The sequence below is a fragment of the Thalassophryne amazonica genome, chromosome 12, assembly GCF_902500255.1.
Source record: "Thalassophryne amazonica chromosome 12, fThaAma1.1, whole genome shotgun sequence".
NCBI classification, from domain to species: domain Eukaryota; kingdom Metazoa; phylum Chordata; class Actinopteri; order Batrachoidiformes; family Batrachoididae; genus Thalassophryne; species Thalassophryne amazonica.
Window position 1 is genome coordinate 72,491,142 of NC_047114.1, and position 23,049 is coordinate 72,514,190.

Here is a 23,049-nt window from a genome sequence, read left to right on the forward strand (position 1 = left end):
ACTGAAACCTAAAAGATGCTACTACAATAGTAACGCATACATTGTGATTTATAAAAACAAACTAGACTTCAAAATGTTTGTGTGTGTATATATATATATATATATATATATATATATATATATATATATATATATTCATCAAACCACATGTTTAATAATCGGCATACTGTAGTAGTGGTGGGCATGACTGGATTATCGCCTTCATTTGGACAAGGTCCTGCCTGCAGCTAATGGCATAAAACAAATCATGTCCCTCCTGCAGTTATACAATAAAATGGGCCCACATTATTTTGCTCAAATTTTATGAGAGACTTTATCTTAATAAAGACAGCAACATGGTGACGTCACAGCTGCGTAAAGGATTCTGGGACAAGTGAAATGATAAATAATTGTCTAGTTACTCTGTTAATTGGATGGTTTGATGCTGGATCTTGTAGTGGAATTTCTAAGGCTTGTTGAAGTTGTGAACGTGATGTCATAATTAATACAAAACCTGCAAGTGTCATTATGAATGTTTCTGTTCAAAAGGATTTGTGGGCACCTTTGAAAATAGTGTTACCACTTACTGTATTTATTGTTTCGTTTTAGTCATTTTTTTATTATTTTATTTATTTAGCTTTTATCACAGTCTTTTACCTGTGAAGCACCTCGAGATTTGTCTTGACAGATGGGAAGCACTATACAAGCTTAATCTATTATTATCCCACTGCTGTGATCATGCACAAGGATCTTGATTACTGTTTAAGAAGCATTTCTTTTCCTGATCTTTCTCTTGGCAGCTGTGATAAGTACACTTTTCAGGCTTCATGTGTATGTTTGAATATTGATGAGGTGTTTAACATTGACTGTTTGTAGTTGAATGTGGGAGTGTAGAAGGTGGGATATGAGACAGATCCATCTTTGCGCAATTCAAAGTAGTGTGAGATTTGTGAACACAATTTTGATTGTAGGTGTGACTATGAAATGTATTTACTGTCGCTATTTTTGTCTTTTGTGCGTATGCTTTTAGCGTTAATTCTACATAATGTTTTAATAATGAGACCCCAGGGCTGGTGGACTTACTGCAGCTAAAATAACTATTTTTCTCAATAAATATATTTGTGAAAGTGCTATTGAAATTTTCACCACGTTAGCATCCACCCAAAGTAATTCACACATACAACGAAATCAAGCCATAGAGGTCCATACTTTGTGTAATAATGTGAAATGACGCAGTGAAAAAGTATTGAATGCTTGAATAAAGGGAGGTATAAAAAGGCATGGAAAGCAAAGACGCCAGCTGAAAGCTATCACTAATTACAAAGCAATCCTGCCCCTTGCCAGTGCAAATTAATATCAGCTGATTCAGTTTCAACTGATGGCCTATAAAAAGGTGTCTCATTACTAATTTGTCACACAAGAAACATCTCATGATGGATAAAACAAAGAGCTCTCTTAAGATCTTCGCAACCTTACTGTTGCAAAACATACTGATGGCAATGGTTACAGAAGGATTTCTAAACTTCTGAGTGTTCCAGTGAGCACTTTTGGGGCCATAATCTGAAAGTGGGGGAAAAAAAACATCACTATAAACCAGCCATGACCAGGTGCTCCTCATAAGATTTCTGACAGAGGAATGAAAAGAATTATCAGAAGAGTTGTCCAAGAGCCAAGGACCACTTGTGGAGAGCTTCAGAAACACCTGGACGCTCACCATGAAAGACTTCATTGCTGAAAATAAAGCATGTTGAAGCTCATTTAAATTTTGCTGCACAACATTTAGGCCTGTGCAATAGTGGGAGCATATAGTCTGGTCAGATGAGACCGAAATTGAATGCCAAAATATACACCATGTTTGGAGGTCAAATGGCACTGCGCATCACCCCAAAAACACTGCCAACGGTGAAGTTTGGAGGTGATAACATCATGGTGTGGAGCTGTTTTTTCGATATGTGGCACTGATAAACTTCATATAATTGAAGGAAGGATGAGTGAAAAAATGCACCGAGATATTCTTGATAAAAATCTGCTGCCATCTGCCAGGATGATGATGAAACAAAGGTGGACTTTTCAGCAAGACAATGATCCTAAACATACAAATAAATAAATACAGCCAAGGAAACTTAAGTTTGCTTCAGAAAATGAAAATGAAAATAAGGCTGCTAGAATCATCCAGCCAATCATCTGACTTGAATCCAATAGAAAATCTATTGAAAGAACTAAAGATCAGGGTTTATAGAAGAGGCCCCTGAACCTTTAAGATTTGTAGACTATTTGTGTGGAAGAATGAGCTAAAATCGCACCTGACCAATGCATGCCACTGGTTTCTCCATACAGCAGGCAGACGTCTGGGCTGACTCAGTGCTGAGCACAGCGAGAGCCTGAGGAGCTTAGCGGTGTGCAAACATATTCTTAAATTCAGTGAAAAATTGCGTCAAGAACTTGTCAATTTTTTTCATCTGACGGCACTTTAACAGCCACTAAAGATGTCTCTGCAAACACTGCGGCTGCTGGATTTTGCTGCATCTTATCATGGAGGCATTTTAACGACAAACTAATGGAGCCGTACAATAGGACAAAAGAGATGAGAGGGGAAAAAAAAAAAGCACCCTTGTGCCTTCACTCGCACAGTGGGACAAATAATGAATGTCATGTGACATACAGAACACCAATCAAATGACAAAGATCATAACCATCTGTTTATTAGTGTCTAATTACCTTCAAAAATGAATCGATGTGTTTTCATGAGCTTTGAATGAGCTTTTCATATCTACATGGGAGCAGGTTCCCCTCATGGAGGCTGCACCACCTTGTTGATACAGTAGCCCAAAAGGGACATACTTTCTCTGCCTTTTGCACTTTGCAGAGCAACTGGAAGTGTGAAGAAATGAGAAGAGGAATCTGTTTGCTCCCCTACAGACTGTCTGCTGGCTGCTTGTGCAGGCTAACAAGTCTGAGAACCCTAATTTTTATGAAATGGAGGATCGTGCATATTTATTATTACAGGGGAAGCCAAGGGAGCAGGAATCCCAGTTACCAAAGAAATGAAAATGTGAAGTGACACAAAATTGACAGTTTAATGCAGTGTGCAACCTTGCCACTAGATGACACTCGATCGTACACACTGTAGCTTTAATAAATCCTTTGAAAACTAAACAAGACGATGAATGATTAGAAAGTGAAAATGGTAAAAGGTTAAAGCAAAATATGAACGTGTTTGTTGGTAACAGTTGCTGTACCTTTAACAATGAAATAATGTGTGTTGCAGTTTATCCGTGCCCGCTGTTCAGTGTGCGTTTCAGAAAACCCCTCTTCGGAGAGACTGGTCACACTATCATGAATCTGCTTGCAGTAAGAACTCTCTTTTTCTCCCTGCCTCTATTTTGATTTATGTCATGCATGTGGACTTATTGTAAAGAAATGTATGACAAGTTCATTTCAAGCTACGTGTAACTTCAGTCACACCTGCTCCTAATTTCCATCATCCATATGTTGTGATTGTTCCCTGCAACGGAATACGAGTCCTGTTCCATTAAATCATGCCTCAACGTTAGCCAAATTTTATTAGTTTATCTTCATTATATGCACTTTTAATTTGGAGACAAAAGAGATGATGGTTTTATTATTATTTATTGTTTTTGAGTTGATGTTAGCAAACTGGATGGGATGGATTCTATTGTCTGTTGACCCAACCCACCACATTTTACAGGGTACATGCCCTTTCTTACTTTTTTGGGGGGGTAACTGGTGCTGTCTCTCACCCTGGTGTAGGATTTCCGTAACTACCAGTACAGTCTGCCAGTGGTTAAAGGTTTGGTTGTAGACATGGAGGTGAGGAAGACCACCATCAAGATCCCCAGTAATCGCTACAACGAGGTGAGCATTGTGCATTCGGTGTATCCATGGCAACCTCCCGTGTCAGTGTAACAGCAGAATCAAAGCAAACCTTTATTAGTCAATTCCAGTAGAAGAACAGATTCAAAATTCAGAGAATAGGGAGCTTTGTATTGCACATGGAGGGACTTTTCTTCCAGGATATTTATTTGATGCGCCGGTGGCGTAACACCGTCTGTGGGAAAAGAAATAAACCAGATTCCAATTCAAAATATGGTTGGTGATAACCACTTATTTAAAGAACTTAAAAATAGTATGGATCCAATCACAATACACATATTATATCTGTGGTTTAAATTACTAAAAAAATATAAGATCCAGAATGATGTAAAAAATATTAAAATGAGTAGCATATGATAGCGATTTCAACCTGGCAAAATATGATCAAAGGTTTATACAATGGAAAGAAAAGGGAATAACAGCCTGGTTTGTGTTAGAAAATAAAGGGGAGCTGGTGAGTTTTGAAAATCTTAGAAGACAATTTGACTTAGATTCACACGAACTCTATAGATATTTTCAAGTGAGGGACTATTATAAAAAGGAGATCAAGTTGGATCCTTCCAGGAAATTGAATATCATCCGGATCATAGCTAAAGCATATCAGGGAGTAACATAAAAATAATTTCATCATTATATCGAGGTCTGAATACCAACAACAACCATTCAACTGAATATATTAAGATAAAATGGGAGGAAGAACTTAATGTGGAAATTTTAGATGAGGATTGGCACAAAATGTGGAAGATACATCACTCATCCACTAATTCACGAATCTGGAGAGAATTTGCATGGAAGAATCTGATCCGTTTTTTATTACTCCAAAAATGAAAAGTAAACAGCTACACATACGACAGAATTGTTGGCGAGGATGTGGATCTTTTAATGTGAATCATTCTCACATTTTTGGGAAATGTCCAAAGATAACTGTATTTTGGGAAATGATGTATAAGGAGCTGCAACGGATATTGGGTTATGAGGTACCAAATACCTGTTTAGTGCTTTACCTATGTAAATTCTCAGACAAGACTGTTGCCACTGATGATGAGTATTTGATCAAAATATTGTTGGTGGCAGGCAAGAAAGCTATTGCTAGGAACTGGGGAAAGGACATACCACTAACAAAAGATCAATGGATAACAATTGTGGAAGAAATCTTTTTGATGGAAAAACTGACACACGTGCTGAGGCTACAAGAAGAACAACTGGACAGGAAGTGGAGAAAATGGACCCTTTATAAATCTCTAAACAATGACACTGGACCAGAATAATGAACCTGAAAACACCAACTTACAAGACTTTAAGAATATGATGTACTCATCAGGCAGCCTACTGTTCAATTTCTATGTTTTGGAATTTGTATTTGTCTGTTGTTGCAATAATTTGTTAATAAACATTTAAGTGACAAAACACACTCTGTGGGGGAGGTGCTTTTGAGGTCCTTGAATATCAGCACACACGTTCAGCCGGTGTAGGTGACATGTGACTAGCCGCTCAGGCACTGTGCAGTGGAACATTAGGTGCGGGCGGCTGTCTTGTACCTTCGCTGCCTCAGGGTGTGAATGAATTTCTAGCAGAAGCGACGCACACGCGGCCCCCTTTGGCCGAGAAAGTAAATTACGGCGGAGATGGTGTCGCTGACTGGTGGTAGCGTTTGGCTGCTGACGCAGTGACAGATGGGATCCCAGAAATGTGAAGTGGTAACCGTTTCACGACAGCTTGCAGAAGTCTTTAGCGCAGCAAGAGGCTGAAGTGCTCCAGATTTTCAGTCTTACTTCTGATTCTCAAAGGATTCCTTCAGAGAGATGGAGGCTGAGGATTTATTGGAATTGTGTGGGACTTTTGTGCCCTTGTCGGTGTCTTTCTCCGCAATCTGTCATCTCAGACTTTTACCCACAAGCCCACTGCAGTTTTGCTCCACACCCTCAGGGCAGTTTAATTAAACATGGATCTTCTTATTTTTGACCTTGTAGCTGATGAAGGCCATGAACAAATCCAATGAACATGTGCTGGCCATGGGGGCGTGTTTCAACGACCGGGCCGACTCTCACCTGGTGTGTGTTCAAAATGATGACGGGAACTACCAGACGCAGGCCATCAGCATCCATCAGCAGCCACGCAAAGGTGCTGACAGACCACAATAACTTCTTTTTTTTTCTTTTTTCTTTTTTTTTTTTTAATGCTTGCCCTTTTTACTGTATGTGCAGATTGTCGTCTGCTGACTCTGCGTCTCTGAAAGTCTATTTGCTGGCCAGAACTGAGCATTCATGAAAAATTACACTTGGCCCTCCTGAATGACAGCCTGCCCAGATCCTTATGCCAGTCTCTGTGTAAATGTGATTAAAGTCCAGTAATGGGCAGAGTTTCTGATTCCAGTTTAGACATTACAGTCATTTTTGCACACAGTCTCTCCATTTTTAGATGTCACAAGTAATTGGACAAACAAAAGCTAAAGATTAATACAAATAATCACTTACAGCTAGTCTCCTTTAGACAAGTCAGTTGATGGATGCATGAATGTTTCCAAGACACATCCATCACTGATTCAGAAATATAATCAGTATGGTACGGTATGGTAAAGCGCCTTGGGGCAACTGTTTGTTGTGATTTGGCGCTATATAAATAAAATTGATTTGATTTGATGGTGCGTACATATGCATTTAGCAGGTTTTTGTTTTATTTTTCAACATTTGTGTTGCACGGTTACACTAATAAGCGTCATACAACTGTTTAAAAGTACCTGCTAGCTGACTAATGAGCAAAATGGCAACGTAACGTAGTGCTGGGCGGTATGACCAAAAATGTATATCACGGTATTTTTCTAAATTATATCGGTTTCACGGTATTTGACAGTATTTTTTCTTTTCAAGCACAACTGGGTGTTTGCCTTATTTTCTAATGATTTAGAGAATAATTACTGCAATAAAATGGCTTGGAATGGTGTATTCTACTGTTATGAGGAGTGAATATTGTAGAAAAATGAATGTCCACACTAGTATTAATGAAGAGGAATCAGAATGCTTGATTGTTGTAGTCAAAATACAGACCTTTTTATTATGCAAGTTTTCCAACTTAAACATCTTTTGAAAACAATGTAAACTATGTAAACTATATGACTCATGTAACGCCAAAGTAAACTTAGTAACTCCAAAGTAACTGAAGTAAAACTTCTTTATTCCCTGAACATTCAGTAAGGAATCATCCATAAATAACATAAACAGAAAAGGTGTGCAGCTTCCTTTAACTTTACCTGCAGACGAGGAGGACGAAGCTCGTAGTTTACATTCCTGATATTCCAGGACATGTTTGCGGCTGAGGTGGTGGAGTAAATTGCTCGTGTTTCCTCCTGCTGCTACAACTTTAGCGTGACAGCATTTGCATAGTATTGTAGTTTGGTCGACGTCGGACTTTTTAAACCCAAAGTACTTCCAAACAACGGACACAGCTCCTCGTTTCTGTACAAGTTCTTCTGTTTCAGTTTCTCGTTCTGGTAAAACAGTTTCAGAACTTTCCCCCTGTTTTGCCATTATGCTCACCGCTAAACATCCATTCACTCTACACGGGCTGTACTCATGCTGCTTGTTTGGTGCAACCGCTAAACTGTCCCCACTCAAACAATGCCCTGCGGGCACGGCGTTCCACCGCTCTGCGCAACACACTCACTGGTATGGAGGTATTTCTAAAATTCATATCATAGAAAAAAAAAAAACACCAGTATTCGGTATGAACCGGTATACCGCCCAGCACTAACATAAAGATTCACCGCAGTGACATCTGAGATATCTGGAGTACACAAACATTGCATCACATTAGCATCTTAAGTGTTGTGAAACTGATCTTTTGGATCGGCTTTTGACCATCATGTTGGCTTTTGTTGTGACACTGAGGTTTTTGTTTGCCCCCCGTTTTCAGTTACCGGCGCATGCTTCTTTGTGTTCAGCGGTGCTTTGAAAGTCTCATCAGGCTACTTAGCAAAGACCAGCATCGTGGAAGGTGAGAACAAAGCTGTGGCAGTCACAGGTTTGTCTGACAAACTGCGCTGGTGCAAAGTTTGGGTGATGGATTTGTTGCCGTTGCGTTTGTTGCTAGATGGTGTAATGGTGCAGATCACAGCTGAGACGATGGATTCACTACGGCAAGCCTTGAGGGACATGAAAGACTTCACCATCACCTGTGGGAAAGCCGACCAAGAAGAGAACCAGGAGCTTGTCCATGTGCAGTGGACGGAGGACGACCACAACTTCAACAAGGGGTGAGAGAGGAAGCGAAATTCTTCATGAGCAGGAAAGACTTGAACTGATAACTTCCAAAAAGCTGTTTCCTTGAATATTTGTACATCTGTGCATCTTCAGAAGCAAAATCTGAGCAGGTGGAACGATGTGATTTGATACCACATTATAATGCAGATGAGCACAATCGGTTTTGTGATGTTTTTGCCATCTAATATAAGTGACGGCTTTCACGGCTACTTCATTAACAGCATAGACTTGAGTTTGCTTCAACAAGCAAGTTCTTTTTTTTTTTTTGAGATCTTAAACACTTTAAAACTTAGCCTTTATTCTAACAGTGCCATATAAATAAGTTGCTTGACCATTAACATCTCTTGTTTGGTTTGTCCACTTACTTTCTTCAGCTTTACGCTTGCTTTATTTTTTGTAAATTTCTTTTTCAGTGTAATCAGTCCAATCGATGGAAAGTCTATGGAGTCTATCACCAGCGTCAAGATCTTCCACGGCTCAGAATTCAAAGCAAATGGCAAAGTCATCCGTTGGACAGAGGTAACGTACACCTGACAAAGCAATCTGCTTACCATATTTTCTGAACTGTACGCCACACTGGAGTACTGGTCGCATGTGTTCATAAATGTGTCATGAAGGGCACAAAAGGCGCACCAGTCTATAAGTCACTTTTATTTTAGAACATGGTACTACTACTTCATGCAACAAGAAGCAAAATGAATTTAATTAGATCATTATTTATTTTGACCACAAACACCATTTTAGCAAGCAGAGGCTAAAGGGCTAAATAATGTTAAAATATAAGGCACAAATATCTTTAGGTAACTGTCAACACTGAACAGATGAAAACTTCAAGAAAAAGTAAGCATGTGCACATCTGCTTCACCAACTGGAATTTAACTTTTTAATTAGCCTTACTTTAGCCTAGCCATCCCCCTTGTTACAAATCCAGCTGTCCCATGAAGTGCAAACATATGGCATGCCAAATAGTATGGAAGTTATTTCCTGTCTTTATCTGGGAAGGTATAAAGGTTACTGTCGTTATTCAAGAACATGATCTTTCAGCTTGAAAGCATGATTTATTAATTTTGCTCATTCTGTATGACCCAGTACTTCATCCTCATTCTTAGCTTCATGTTTAAAGATTGTTGGCATCCAGCTTAATGGTGCATTACTGCCATGTTTTCCTCTGGACTGTGGGTCAGACAGGGTGCTTGTGGCTGAAAATGATAATGCAGTATTTTTTGAAATATACATTGCTTTGAAATATAGCAAGTTAAAAAAAATACAGAAAAGAAAAAAAACATGACTTTTAGTCCAGAAAGCATGGCATATCATTCTCATAAAGAAAAATTTGACTCAGCCTGAGGTTTGTGAAGAGAATCAGACCATGATCTCTTAAACAGTGCCCAAAATGTTATTTTGAGACATGGACATTTAGTGTCTGTAAATAAAGGGAATATGAAAGCAAAAGTATGTTACTGTCTCACAAAGTGCAGAATTAATTCTTAAATTCACCAACAGTCTTTCAGCCTTCTATACTAGGTCCTCTAAAAATCAAAAAAATTAAAGCTGCAGTGTGTAGAATTTAGGGGTGTTCATGAACAGAAACGGAGTATAGCATTCATAACCATCGGTTCCTTAGAAATAATGAGCTCTACATATCTACATGGGAGAGGGCCCCCTAATGGAGACTGCCATGTTGCACCACCATAACCATATTGATACAGTAGACCAAAGGGGACATATTTACTCTGACATTTTGTAGTGCGACCAAGACTGACGAAAAATAAGAGGAATTAGTAGTTGACCTCCTGTACTTTGTCTACTTGTTGCTAGTGACGGCTTACGTCTGAAAACCCTCCTTTCTGTCACATTGGAGATTATACATATTACACAAGAATGCAAGGGAGCATGAATCCTTGTTTTCAAAGACAAGCAGAATTGTTACTGGTGGTGTCATAAAGCAGTCTGTATTCTCATTATATAACAAAATCCAACACACTGGAGCTTTAATGGAAAGTTAGATATGTTTTGGATAAATCTGTCCAATATTGCATGAAAATGAGAGGAAAAATTCTCTTCCTATTAGTCCGAAGCATGTGTTCGATTTCCTTGTTCTGGTTGTGGTCTGAAACTCTGATACAGTCCTGGTCAGTATTATTGATTCTCTGTTCCACTCCACCATGAAGCTGTATAACTGCTGATGCAACAGACAGAAGTTGCACTTTGCAGCATTTCTCCAATTACAGCCACAGAAGCCTGTAATTCCATCAGCGTTACCTGAATGTCTTGGTGGCTTCTCTCACAAATAACTTAGTTTTTGACAACTGCCTACTACAAACAGATTTTGCATCCAGTACTATATTAGCGGAATTTTTTTCCCACAATTATTGATGTAAATAAAGTCCACGATGAGCAGTGATTTGTAAATGTTCATGTATCTATCCCCCGAATTGTCCAAAGAAAACTGGCTGTAAAAGTGATGTTTCCCATTTACTATCACATATTTGTTTTTCATTATATTGCAGCATTTTTGTCCAGTAATGCTGAATATTTTATTAACTATTCTGATAATAAAATTGGTTCATTTGTATTAATTTCTGGAAATATTTGAAAATAAGTCGTATGAGCCATTCTGAGCAGGACAATGTGTAAATCGATGATGAATCAATTATTTTTGTTGGGCTACTAGACTGAAGAATTCTCTCCAGATTCATCACAAAGACACATGAACAGACATGGGTCCCTTGCCAATGATTTTCTACTTGTATGAAATACTAGCCCATTGCCTGTGGGGATCCATAGGCTCTAGATTGGGTCGTTTTTATAAAATTAGGTAGCTGACATTTTTCAAGGGTGGCAGTAAATTCTGCAAAGTTTCTATAATAATTTGGAATGGCGTGAGACCAAAATGTAATTAACGCCCAATGTTCACTGTTGTTGCCTATTATCCATAGTTAATCCTATTAACGTTATGTTTTCACGGCGTTCATCCTTAACCCAAAATACATGAGCATACCAAATGGCAAATGTCAGCTCTTTCCAGTTTCTCCATGATTGATGACACACACACACACACACACACACACACATACACAGAACTATTACATACACATACTATTGCTCCCGGTGTGTAGTGAGCACCTTGTATGGCAGCACCCCGACATCGGGGTGAATGTGAGGCATAATCGTAAAGCGCTTTGAGCGTCTGATGCAGATGGAAAAGCGCTATATAAATGCAGTCCATTTACCATTTACAGAGGCCACTTGGCTATTAATATATAAATTAGGACCATAATAAATCCACAGAGGAGCTGTTTATAGCTGTGATTGGTTTGTCCTCAGGTGTTCTTCCTCCAGAGTGAAGACCAGCCCAATGGTCTGGGCGACCCGGCTGACCACAGCCGGCTCACAGAGAATGTGGCGCGAGCTTTCTGTATGGCGTTGTGCCCACACCTCAAACTGCTGAAGGAGGACGGCATGGCTAAGCTAGGGCTGCGGGTCACTTTGGACTCTGATCAGGTAGGACAAAGGCAGCAGACTGGTCTTTGGTCTGACAAGAGATGAGACACTAGTCTACAGTAACACCGTGAAATAAAACCATTTTACAGCAGTTTGGTTATCTGTGTATTGAGGAGAAACTTGGTACATAACAGCTCATTTTGACTCTATACGCTTTTGGGTCCAGGTGCTTCCTTTCCCACAGCCAATAGGCCCATTTCCACTGCAGGAACTCGACCTACTCTGCAGATTTCAGGAGCAGTTACAGGAACTGCCTGTTAATTGGCCGCCTCAGACAATATGTCACAACTGCACTGAAGAACCTACCAGCCTCGTACTGACGGCAAACAACTGATGTTAGTGATGGCAAAAAAAAAAAAAAAGCTGCCTTTAATGTTGGTCCGGCGCAGGTACCATGTAGTGTAAGCACTTTAATGCTACCTCACTGACACCTCAGACAATTTGGAAGTTGAGTGCATTTTTTATTCTAATTGTGCCCAGCAGGGGGCAGAATCTTGGCGGCTTTGCAAATGTGGTATGTTGACAAAGATATCATGTATCAAGGTGGCAGGGTGTCGTTTGGATGTAAACAGGATAAAATAAAGAGCTGAAGTTGTTTATGTGAAACTTCCCTGCAAAAATCGGTTTGTGTGCAGTCAGATTCCCACAAAGTCTCGCACTAAAACATCACAAGATGACGCCACAGTATAGTGGTGCTAGATGGCAGCATAATGGCGGGGCGTTGTTATTCCATTGTTTAGGGAGAACCTTTCCACTGATCATCCTTGAAATGTTTCTACAGCTTAATTGGAGTCCACCAGAGGTAAATTCCCACAGTTGACAGTGCATGTCAGAGCACAAACCAAGCATGAAGTCAAAGGAATTGTCTGTAGACCTCTGAGACAGGATTGTCTCGAGGCACAAATCTGGGGAAGAGTACAGAAACATTGCTGCTGCTTTGAAGGTCCCAATGAGCACAGTGGCCTCCATCATCTGTAAATGGAAGAAAGTCAGATCCACTAAGACTCTTCCTGGAGCTGGCTGCTCATCTAAACTGAGTGATCGGGGGGGACAAGAACCAAGGATCAAGGTAAAAGATGGAGCAGAAGGTGACCCCATTAAGACTTTGAACATGTTTGTCTGGTGCATTTCAGTTGATGGCCGAGTCTGTGAATCTTAGTCTAAGAACTCAAGAAGGTCTTCATGGATTGTGATCAAACTTGATAGTTTACAGATTATACCTTCGAGGTTTGCCTCAGCGATGCAGGTTAGGCTAAATATTCCTCGTTATTTCCAAATGAGAACACAAAAGACCTGCTTCAGTGTCTTAATTTATATATAACAAACACCAAACCAACTGAATGTTGTGGTGCATGTTAGTGGCGGCTGCGTGCTCTGTACTGACTGTGTGCACTCTGGCTTGGTTTTGGAGAATCCTTCATTAAACAATATGTGTGCCAAGAAATGGCCACTGAAAATAATAGTAAAAAAAAAACAACTAAATTGTCACAAAGCTGCACAAACTGAGTTGATTTTAGAGGTCACGTCTTTCTTGCAGGTGGGCTACCTGGCAGGAAGTAACGGCCAGCCGCTGCTGCCTCAGTACCTGAGTGATCTGGACAGTGCGCTGATCCCAGTCATCCACGGAGGGGCGTGCCAGCTGAGCGAGGGCCCGGTTGTCATGGAACTAATTTTCTACATCTTGGAGATTATCTCGTAGACAGACACTAAGAGGCGGGATGCCCCCTCCACTCTCGGGTTCAAGTTGACCTCTGCAAAGATCATAACGCTGCTCTCCTACAGCGCTTGGGTGTGGCTTTGTTACATTTCTGGACCTGGATATTTTTCTCTCTCTCTCTCTCCTGGATTTGCTGCATGAAAGTGAAGGATCCTGGGTAGTGATCCTCAGCGTGATTGACACAGACTGACTGACTCAGGTCTGACATCATTGCGTCTTTTTTTGTGTGTGTGTGTACCTACTCTGTCCAAACTCCACCCCTCCATCACTGTGGCAACCAGGTGAACTGAAGCGCAGGCTTCTGGGTAATCTCCCACAAGGCCTCTGTGTAGCACAGATGCTGTTTGTCTCCTTCCATTGCTGAGAAGTCTGAACGTGTTGTGGATTAAAGATATAAATCATTGCACAGTGCCTGCAGCAGTGATTCACTTAAAAAGAAAACAAAACAAACTGCTTCAGACCTCTGAGCTTCGTCCATCGGCTGTTTGACTTCAGTCATAAATACACTGGCATGTTTGTAGGTATTTTTATAGCCTGAACTGTTTCCACTCAGCACAAAACTGATCAGACAGCTCTGTAATTACACACTTATTACAAAGTCCAAAAGCCTTTTGATCATCAATGTAAAGTCCTGGATGAAGAAAAGGTTCCAATGCTTTATCGATGAACAGTGGTAGTTTGTAATCGCACAAGTCATCTCAATCCTTCAGTGCTTAATGTTAAAAAAATAAATAAATACAGAACCTGTCTTTTTAGTCACAGAGAAAATATGTGTAGATGTGTATATACGTGTAAAAACAAACACTGCACGAAAAGCTGCGGTAAACTGGATTCTAAGCCATTTCCAGGAGAGTAAACGTGCTGGGTTTCCACTACGTCCGAAAGGTCACTAAATCAAACTTTTTCTTCTTCCAGTTTGACAAGAAGCTGAATGTAACATGTGTCTTTTCCTGCCTTCACACACTGATGTTGTGAACATGCAGACAAATCGTATATATTGTTTGTCTTCAAAATGTTTTAAATGTTTTTGCTGATCAGTGAAGCAGCGCTCACACCCGGCTGAGTCTTCCACAGTCACAACTCTGCACAGCTCATACAGCACGAGTCGGGAACGGTCAAACGTGTTAGCTTTAAACGTGTTCATTGCCGTTCAACTCGCTTCACTTAACTCTGTCTCAGCTCAGAAGCATCCACTTTCAAGCAGAGCAAGGAACGAGTTATTCCAAACTGTCCAGGAGTGACTAAGTGTAGACTGGAGTTAACCCGCAGCTACAAGTTTGGAGTTCAGCACAACTCTTGAAGAAGTTGGTCTGGAGCGTAGCCCGAGCTGAACTGTGCTCCCAACCGTTCTAAACATGTTTACACCCGGTATGACTTCAGCTGACCTTTTTCAGATTTGTGCCGAGTTCTGCCCTCTGTTGTATACAATTGTAATGCCACTCTGGGGAGACTGCCAGACTCGTCCGGGTGTGAGAGCTGCTTAAAAACAGTCTATTCTAAACCTTGAACTCTTCTCCTTCACAAACATGGACCTGCGTGGGGAAAAAAAGAATGTATTTTTTATTATTATTTCTGTTCAAATGTGGGTGATTCTTTAACTATGGCCACTACTGGCCTTGTAAATGTAATTTCCACCACACCATTGCCTTACAATATAAAGCGCCTTGGGGCAACTGTTTGTTGTGATTTGGCGCTATACACGTGCTCTGATGTCACTGTTTATCTCCATAGAAACTACCCAAACAATCTTTCATACAAACTGTTTAAAGGGACATTACAGTGTTGTGGTGGAAATTACGGCAATAGTGTGGGACAACTACGTGTGAAATTTCCCCTTTTTTCTGTTTTACATACAATATGATCAAAGGATATAAGTGCCCGTAGTCTAAGAATCACCCATGTATAAAATCACCAAAAGTCACTATTGTGTCTCAGGATAGGAATTGAGAACAGGCTCATTCAGAATCTGTTTCAGAGTTTGCAGTCAATCGGAATCATGTGCTTCACTAATACCAATGCTGGCATGTTTTCAAACTTTGCATCCAGGAAAACAGTTGCATTGATGCTGAGAATGTCTGCTGGCCTTCATCAAGAATTGATAAGGGAATCAGGAAAATAATCTACCGGCAGAATCAGTAACTGTATCAATAGTGATTTAAGCGTTATCAATTCCCATTCCTTGTCATGTCAACACATTCTGCACAGCAGGAAGTGAAGCATTTCTCAATTAAGAGTGAAACAGCTGTTAACAATGCAGCAGGTTTTTGGACAATGTTTAAAAAAAAAAAATTCCACAATCAGCTGCGTCCACACTAAGACAATCACATCACCTCCAGAAGAGTCTATCATTGTCACAAACGGTATCAAATTCTAAATTAGACATCTAGCTGTTTATTCACTTATCTGAAATGTTTTAAAAAGGTGACTATAGCAAATTAGGGGTCAGGGGTCACCTGCTTGGGGTTAATTACTGTGATCATGCAAAAATCACTGTGTGACACACATCTTTATAAGATAGCGTCTGTTTTTGTGTGCGCGTGGTTCCTGTTGGCCTTTTTCTAACGTGCAATGTATCCCAATCAGAAACCGTGCAGTTAGTTTGAAGGTAGCAATTTTTTTTTAACTCATTTGTCAGACAGTAACACTGCATGCAAACACGAGTTCAAAACATGGATGAATGTTTGGTCATTTAGTTTGTGGGTCAGTCTCATTAACTGCTTGTGTTCACACTTTTTTAAAATTTCAACATCTGTCAACTATTTCAAAAGCCAAAAACCTTGTATGTCCTTTTTTTTCCCTTTACACTGCAAATATTAAAAGTGGTCTCTCAAAAGCCTGTAGTATATGTATAATAAAAACTTGTACAAAATCAATTTGCGTGTTTTTGTAGACTGACATTTTTTAACAGTGACATCACTAAAAGAAAACTCAAGAGAATTAAAATGAGGTGGTTTAATGTTACTTTTTGGAAAGGACAAACTGATGACATTGAAAAAATATGAAGCCTTAATTACGTGATTCTTAAGACTACGGGCACTTATGTCCTTTGATCATAGTGTATGAAAAACAAAAAAGGGGAAATTTCACACTTTTATAGTTATCTTTACAATGAAAGTGTGTTAAATTTGTTCTAGTAGTCTATGATGACTTTTAAAATATCAATAAAATATCAGTAAAATAATCAAAACATAATTGGGGTATTCAATGTCATACAACTGTTGTGATTTTTTTTTTTTTTTTTTAACAAAATGTAGTTGTCCCACACTATTGCCGTAATTTCCACCACAACACTGTAATATCCCTAAACAGTTTGTATGAAAGATTGTTTGGGTAGTTTCTATGGAGATAAACAGTGACATCAGAGCACATGTATATAGGGCCAAATCACAAACAGTTGCCCCAAGGCGCTTTATATTCTAAGGCAATGGTGTGGTGGAAATTACATTTACAAGGCCAATAGTGCCCGTAGTTAAAGAATCACCCAATTACACTGTGACATTGAGGTTTATAAACAAATCATTCAGGGGGGGGGAAAAAAAAAAAAAAAAAATCAGTGGGTAACTTTATATTATATGACGGAGTTTGAGAACTGCAGACTTCGAGAATAAAGTCGTAATATTATGAGAAAGTTGTATTTATACGAGAAGAGATAACCCTGCAGACTGCTGATTTCAGCTCTCAATGTGGCCCTAAAACACTGTTGTAATATTAAACTGCCTCGTGTTTCACTGACTTAAAAACAAAAAACTGGATAAAATAGGTAGAAAAACATGGAAATGTTGGAACCATGGTAAGTTTGGGACACTAAAGTTGCAATGTTTGAGGTAAACCTGTTGAGATTTGATTGGCTCAGAATGCTGATGGCTTCCTTGTACATCATTTGGTAAAATGCTCCACTATGTTAAAGGACAAGTTAATTACAAAAAGTGACTCATCTCCAGTTGCGTCCAGCCATCATGTCGATCATTTTGATGCTGAGGCACGACGTTTCTACAAAGACGTGATGCAGCCACAAAACCTCAGTACAAAAAAAACTATCAACTAGTTAGTTATTCTGCAACAGGAGGCAATTTGTATTTAAGGTGAATTTACCATTAACACACACTAGATAGCTGATGCATAGTATTTAATGTAAAATATATAAATATAACTATAATATAGCACACGTTTAGCTGAAAAGGCTACTGCAGTTGAAATGCTTAAAATTTCAGAAACAAATTCACCTGTGCAGTGATGGATTTCTCTCCCTAAAGCAAAAAAATAAGTAAAACCACCAACATCGGTGAGTTTGACATGCACAGACTTGTGATTCAGTGTAAACACAAAACAAAACCAAGGAAAGGTTTTTAGACTGTTTCATCACCACAGCTGGTGCGCGCATTAAAGTAAAAATAATTTTGAACAGTCGTACCTTAAATGGGGGGAGGTCCCCCAGCAGTCCTAATGACACGAGAATAATGAACCCGAAACGTCACACATATTAATCTAATGTAACCAGTTTGGCAGCAGTTCAAAGATGCAGGACTTTAACAGCAACAGTGATGACTTTGGTATTCGTGTGTGCGACTGTAAGTCGGGCAGCAGCTTCAACGCTGGACTCCTCTGACGTCAGTGGATGCCTCGTCTGGCAGTGACGCACGGGGCAACAACAATGGCCGCCTGAGTAGTTTCCTCTTGGGAGTCCCACGGGAAGCCGTCGCTTGTTGCAGGCAAATCTGCCTCCTGTATCACGCTATAATCTGCGTTCTTTCTGACCTACTGAAGTGGCTCTACATCACCTCCTGGTGGATGCCTGTGTCAAAGCAGGCATGTGTCTTCAATGTGCAAAAAATTTTTAGAGGTCAAAGGTCATTGTAGTCTGCACCAGACAGCCAGAATGTGCCGGCCTGTCCTCATCAAGTGTCAAACCCACGTCTTCAGTGTTCAATCTCCACTCAGATATTTTCTGATTGAGTGCTGGAAGACGAACAAACACACCAACAGTAAATAAAACAAACGGAAAACCTATTAATCGAATGATCTTAAAATAAGGCAACAGCTGATGAAACGAAGGAATGTTACCTGCACCCTGTGAGCTTTAACCTTGCACCAACACCTAAAGGTGAACCTTGGAGACAAAACAAACATAATTCATTTTCTTTTTTTAAATAAGGTGAAGGTTCATTTATTGTCATTCCAAGCACATAATACATGAAAGGAATGAAATTCTGTACTCAAGGCCCGGTGAAAAAAGTAAAAGGTATGCAAAATATGTACAAATAAAATACACAATAAGTTAAAAATAAAGTTAAACAGAAGAGCCAGTGTGGTGAACTGCAAAAAGTGAGTTCACATGTTCCTTGTTTTTCCTGTAAACGTACTGATGAGGGTCGACAGTGATACTGATGGTGGATTTAAGTGAGTACCTGAGCCTGGTCGAGCACCAGCCAGCGTTCTGTGCTCGTCTGCAGGTCTTGTCCACTCAGGGGTTCCCGCAGTCGGACCTTCACCTCAACACGACCGCCTGTGGGTTTGCGACCATCCATCACCTGTTGTGGGAGACGTAAGCGCATTACGAACTGAAATTGACACTTTTTAGTTTCCAGAAGACCAGATTTGATTCTTTCTCTGTCCCTTTGATTAACAAACCATACTGAAGGCCACTTAAAGGCTGCTCACCTCCACGATCTCCCTGATTTCGCTCTGTGACTCCAGTTTGTCCAGCTTCACTGTGGCCGTCCCGATCGGCTTGTCGCTCCGCAAGAATCCACTGTCAACAACAAACAGCTTCACTGTCTTTTCTTCTTTTTTTTTTTAAACCTGCAGTTAATCATGTGAAGAGACTTTGACAGTTTTTAAACATCGTGATGCAGCTATACAGCTCTTGGAGGAAACAGGAGTCGCACCTCCGTTTAATCAAGCAGCCATAAACTGCTGGTTTCGCCTTCTCTGCTCCTTCCACCACAACACTGCTCTGAATGTGTTTTTAGCTCCATTTTCTTCCGTTTAGAGCACGTCGCTAACATGCCGTCGTATTCCAAAGCTGCACCACAGCTTCAGGGTTTCCTTCCTCAGTGTTGAGCGGGCACTTACGGCTACAAATTCTAATTTTTGTTTTCACTTGCTGAAGGGGGGGGGGGGGGGGGGTGTTGTAATACGGCGGCTTTAATCTCGGTGCCTGCACACTCCGCACGTGTAAATGATGGTATCAAAGCTTACTGGGTGAGGAGCTGGCGGTGGGCCTGAGCAGCTCTGGGTGTCACTCACCCTTTGTGTAGCAGCTCCAGTTTGAGGCTTTGGAATTAACCACCCGCCTGAAGCCGCGGGTGGTTACGGTTGACTGACAAGGTGAATTTCTGGTTGTATTCTGGTGGGAACAAATCACAGAAAAAGAACTGCAGGGTTCTCAACATATAAAATTGATCACTTGACGACTCAAAAATATTATCGTAGATTTGAGAGAAAAGCCGTTTATAAAAGTAATAGCAGAAAATATAGTTCAACAAGAACGTCAGTAAAATTTTCTGATAAAATCTTCACACTTGTGATTGATGTATTTGTGTGTGTGTGTGTGTGTGTCTCTCTGACCTGGGGAGTTGGTGTTCTTGATGACAGCAGTTTTGTGTCTCTGCGATTGCTCCTGTTGGTAACAAAACAAAAATATTCAGTCTGAAATGTCGCCACAGGCTGTGTGAGCTGTGAATAACAGAAAGAAAGAGTATGAAAAGCAGACGGCGGTGTCTGAGCGCTCTCACCGCACTGGGGTAGGGGAAGTCAAACTTTATGTATGCATCCAGGTCGTTTGTTTGGATCCCTGCAGGAGGAATAGAAAGTGACATATGATGCTTTTCTATTTTTCTTCATAAAAAGAAAATGCTCAACTTCAACATGTTCTATATAGAAAATACTACAATATTTACCAGCTTTGGTGACACAGTTACCCAAATAATTTAGAAGAACTCAAATTTATAAACTCTGGACTATAATTCGCTAAAGTCCAAGTCTGTGTTAATCTGTCTGTCTGGTGAAAAACTCATACCATACCATAAACATTTCCAGTCAACAGTCATTTTTTCAGGTAACATTTAAGATCACCTGAAGATGTGCAGTAACATTTTTCAAATCAAAAATGATGTCGTTTCTTCAGCACATTATGAATCCCACTGCATAAAATGGAAACACTCAGCTCAAGGTAGGGTTGGGTCCGGTGTCAGCGTCTGGACATCACACACAATGCTAAGCTAGCACAGATCAATTATAAGACATATAGAGATTAAACTTTATTAAAATGAGGTAATTATGCTGAAACTGCAACTGGAACAAATGTGTATAATTTAGAAAGTTCAACAGAATGATTCAACAGATTACAGCCAAATTTATTGGCTGTGATCAGAATAAAATATATTTTATTCATCAGCTGATACTCCATAAATACAACGACTAAAGAAACAAACTAAAATAGTTAATTATGGTTATTTGGGAGACTCTATATACTTCACTACTCCTCCAAATGTGCTGTGCACGTGCACGTTGACCCCAACACTGCCCCTAAGTGGTTTGTTTTGGTAAAGGTCATTTGGCTCCAAGGTCAAAATACTGATTTCTCCGTCTGTTCATCTACTCCGACATGATCCTTTATCTGATTTCCACCAAACTTAATATGTGGATGAAGATCAGCCCCGGAATTATCCAAAACTAGGTTGTTTTGGCAACGCTCAAAGTTAATGGGGTCAAAGACCATAATTATGTTTTGTTTTTTTTTTACCCAGATATCCACTAAACGTGGTAGAGATATGGAGATGGTTTCTGGAATATCCCAAAGAAACAAGATAGACAACATACAGTGTGAAACAAATTGTGGCTCAGTTTTTTCCACAAACCGGTAGGTTGCTTCTTCAATACCAGTCTGTTTCTGTCACATTGCAACATACAGAAATGTATTTGAATGACTTTATTTTTGATGACTATTTATTACCACAATGAGTTTTCATACACAGTTCTTTCAAATCGTAAGATTATTAACAGAAATTTAAGACTTAAAACATTGTGAGGCCTTGATTTTACACACCAACTGACAGATTTTAGGACCTGTGGAGGAACAGAAGTACACTGATACAGCAGCAGCACGTGTATTTTATTAATGTTTTGTTAAAAAAAAAAAAAATTACCACTGGGAGCAGGAAGATTCATTCCTTTGACAATAACAACAACCATCTCTGTACTGCTCAGCTCCGGGAAAATCCTGGAAGGAGAAAAGGCAGAAATAAAATACAAACAAAAGGGAGGAAAAAAAGTGATGACTAACTTTGTTTTCCTCTCTTTGTATTTATGTGGAGAAACAAAAACCATGAAGAAAATGTGAGCAGCTGCATTTATGGTTTGAGGGGACAGAGGGAGGAATGATGTCATCATTTCATTCTCTTCCCTCACATCACGAGTGCTTCACCACATACAATCCTGACAATTATTGCAGTAGAAATGTGTCAGATTCCTCTGGTTTGAAAAACTAACATCAGGTTGTGATATTGTTTTCACTGTTGTGGAAAACCGAACATGATGTAATGTGTATCAGACTACAAAGTACACACCCGACTGAGGGACTGTGAGCATTACTAAATGAATGAATCTTCACCAATTTCTTTTCAGGTTTAAGTCTGAACTGAAACGATGATGAAAACATCTTTCCCCACCTGACAGTGTGATACTTCTCTCTTCAAAGTGGTGTTTGGGAGGAGCCAATCCCCTTGCCTGAGCCAGCTTCAGCACCTCCAGACTCTCTTACAGCTTTCTGCCATCTTCTCAAACCTACACAATCACCACAGAGATTCAGTCCAGATCATAACCACGGGCACCCCTAAAATACAAGCACTGAATGTAAAGTATTTTCTGAAATAAATGCAAATAAACCAATTGTCTATGCTGGACTTAACACACTGCAACACTTGTTGGTTGTTTTTTGCTTTTTCGACTGGTCCCACGAGTTATATTTTCAAATGATTCATTTCAAGAAATACCACATCATCATCTATGGCCACAAGTTGGCACCATCTACACCCGTTACAAGTTGATCCTGTATACTGATCTGACTGAGGTATTGTCTGATCCACACACTGGAGCACAGGGTGGTGATAATGCACCATTAAGCTGGTTGCCAATGTCAACGAAGAAAATCTGAATAAGGGGGATGTGCTGTGTATTCAAGAATGAGGTAAATCAACTCTTGTTCTCAAACTGAAAGACCACATTCTTGACTAGAGAGGGAGCAACCTTCATGTTACTCAGTGATCCACTTGTTTGTACTATGTGGGACAGCCAGAGGACAACGAACAGGACAGCTCGGCGAAACTCAGGCCAACTACAACGTTCTAAACATGTATAAAACCAACTTTAAAGTTTATTTACATTTACTTTGGTAAACACATAGTAATCATCTGTTCTGTGGTGAGAACAAAAAGTTGACTCTTGAGATCTTTGTGCTTCATAGAATAACATTAATTAGTCCGTTAGCTTTTTCACTAACAAGATGTTATCAATTAAATTATATATAAATAAATGATTAAATTAATTCTGCTTCTTGTTGCATAAACTGGTACCACCATGTTCAAAAATAAAGGCGGCTTACACGGATGCAAATTTAAAACATTTTTTTCTCATCCTACTCATCCTAGTATTACTATTTGGTCATAGTAAGTAAAAAAAAAACACACAAAAAAAAAAAAA

The 23,049-nt window shown here is 39.8% G+C and overlaps 2 protein-coding genes and 1 long non-coding RNA gene across 5 annotated transcripts in view; 1 reads left to right on the top strand and 2 right to left on the bottom strand.

The window, feature by feature from the left end:
- Window positions 1–13,657, top strand: part of zfyve9a (zinc finger, FYVE domain containing 9a) — a 68,083-nt gene extending 54,426 nt beyond the window's left edge. For 2 of the 3 annotated variants that reach the window (XM_034182922.1, XM_034182923.1), the window contains 8 exons: window positions 3,248–3,330; window positions 3,751–3,855; window positions 5,844–5,994; window positions 7,783–7,863; window positions 7,960–8,122; window positions 8,543–8,648; window positions 11,457–11,633; window positions 13,171–13,656. In XM_034182922.1, the coding sequence (XP_034038813.1) occupies window positions 3,248–3,330; window positions 3,751–3,855; window positions 5,844–5,994; window positions 7,783–7,863; window positions 7,960–8,122; window positions 8,543–8,648; window positions 11,457–11,633; window positions 13,171–13,332 (1,028 nt within the window). In that variant the 3' untranslated portion in view covers window positions 13,333–13,656. Of the gene's footprint in view, window positions 1–3,247; window positions 3,331–3,750; window positions 3,856–5,843; window positions 5,995–7,782; window positions 7,864–7,959; window positions 8,123–8,542; window positions 8,649–11,456; window positions 11,634–13,170 lie in introns of all 3 variants that reach the window. The other variant, XM_034182924.1, reaches the window with a different exon arrangement.
- On the bottom strand, window positions 3,719–7,385 carry LOC117521594. Its single transcript, XR_004563990.1, has 2 exons — window positions 7,121–7,385; window positions 3,719–4,048 (listed from the first exon to the last, which is right to left on the bottom strand). It is a non-coding gene; the product is annotated as an uncharacterized LOC117521594 (long non-coding RNA).
- Window positions 13,658–16,727: 3,070 nt separating the features above from the next.
- Window positions 16,728–23,049, bottom strand: part of cc2d1b (coiled-coil and C2 domain containing 1B) — a 36,939-nt gene continuing 30,617 nt past the window's right edge. The window contains 11 exon segments of the mRNA XM_034183289.1: window positions 16,728–18,306; window positions 18,412–18,457; window positions 18,756–18,878; window positions 19,009–19,099; window positions 19,597–19,696; window positions 19,918–19,969; window positions 20,085–20,143; window positions 21,498–21,571; window positions 22,020–22,035; window positions 22,038–22,106; window positions 22,109–22,134. Of these exon segments, the coding sequence (XP_034039180.1) occupies window positions 18,446–18,457; window positions 18,756–18,878; window positions 19,009–19,099; window positions 19,597–19,696; window positions 19,918–19,969; window positions 20,085–20,143; window positions 21,498–21,571; window positions 22,020–22,035; window positions 22,038–22,106; window positions 22,109–22,134 (622 nt within the window). The 3' untranslated portion in view covers window positions 16,728–18,306; window positions 18,412–18,445.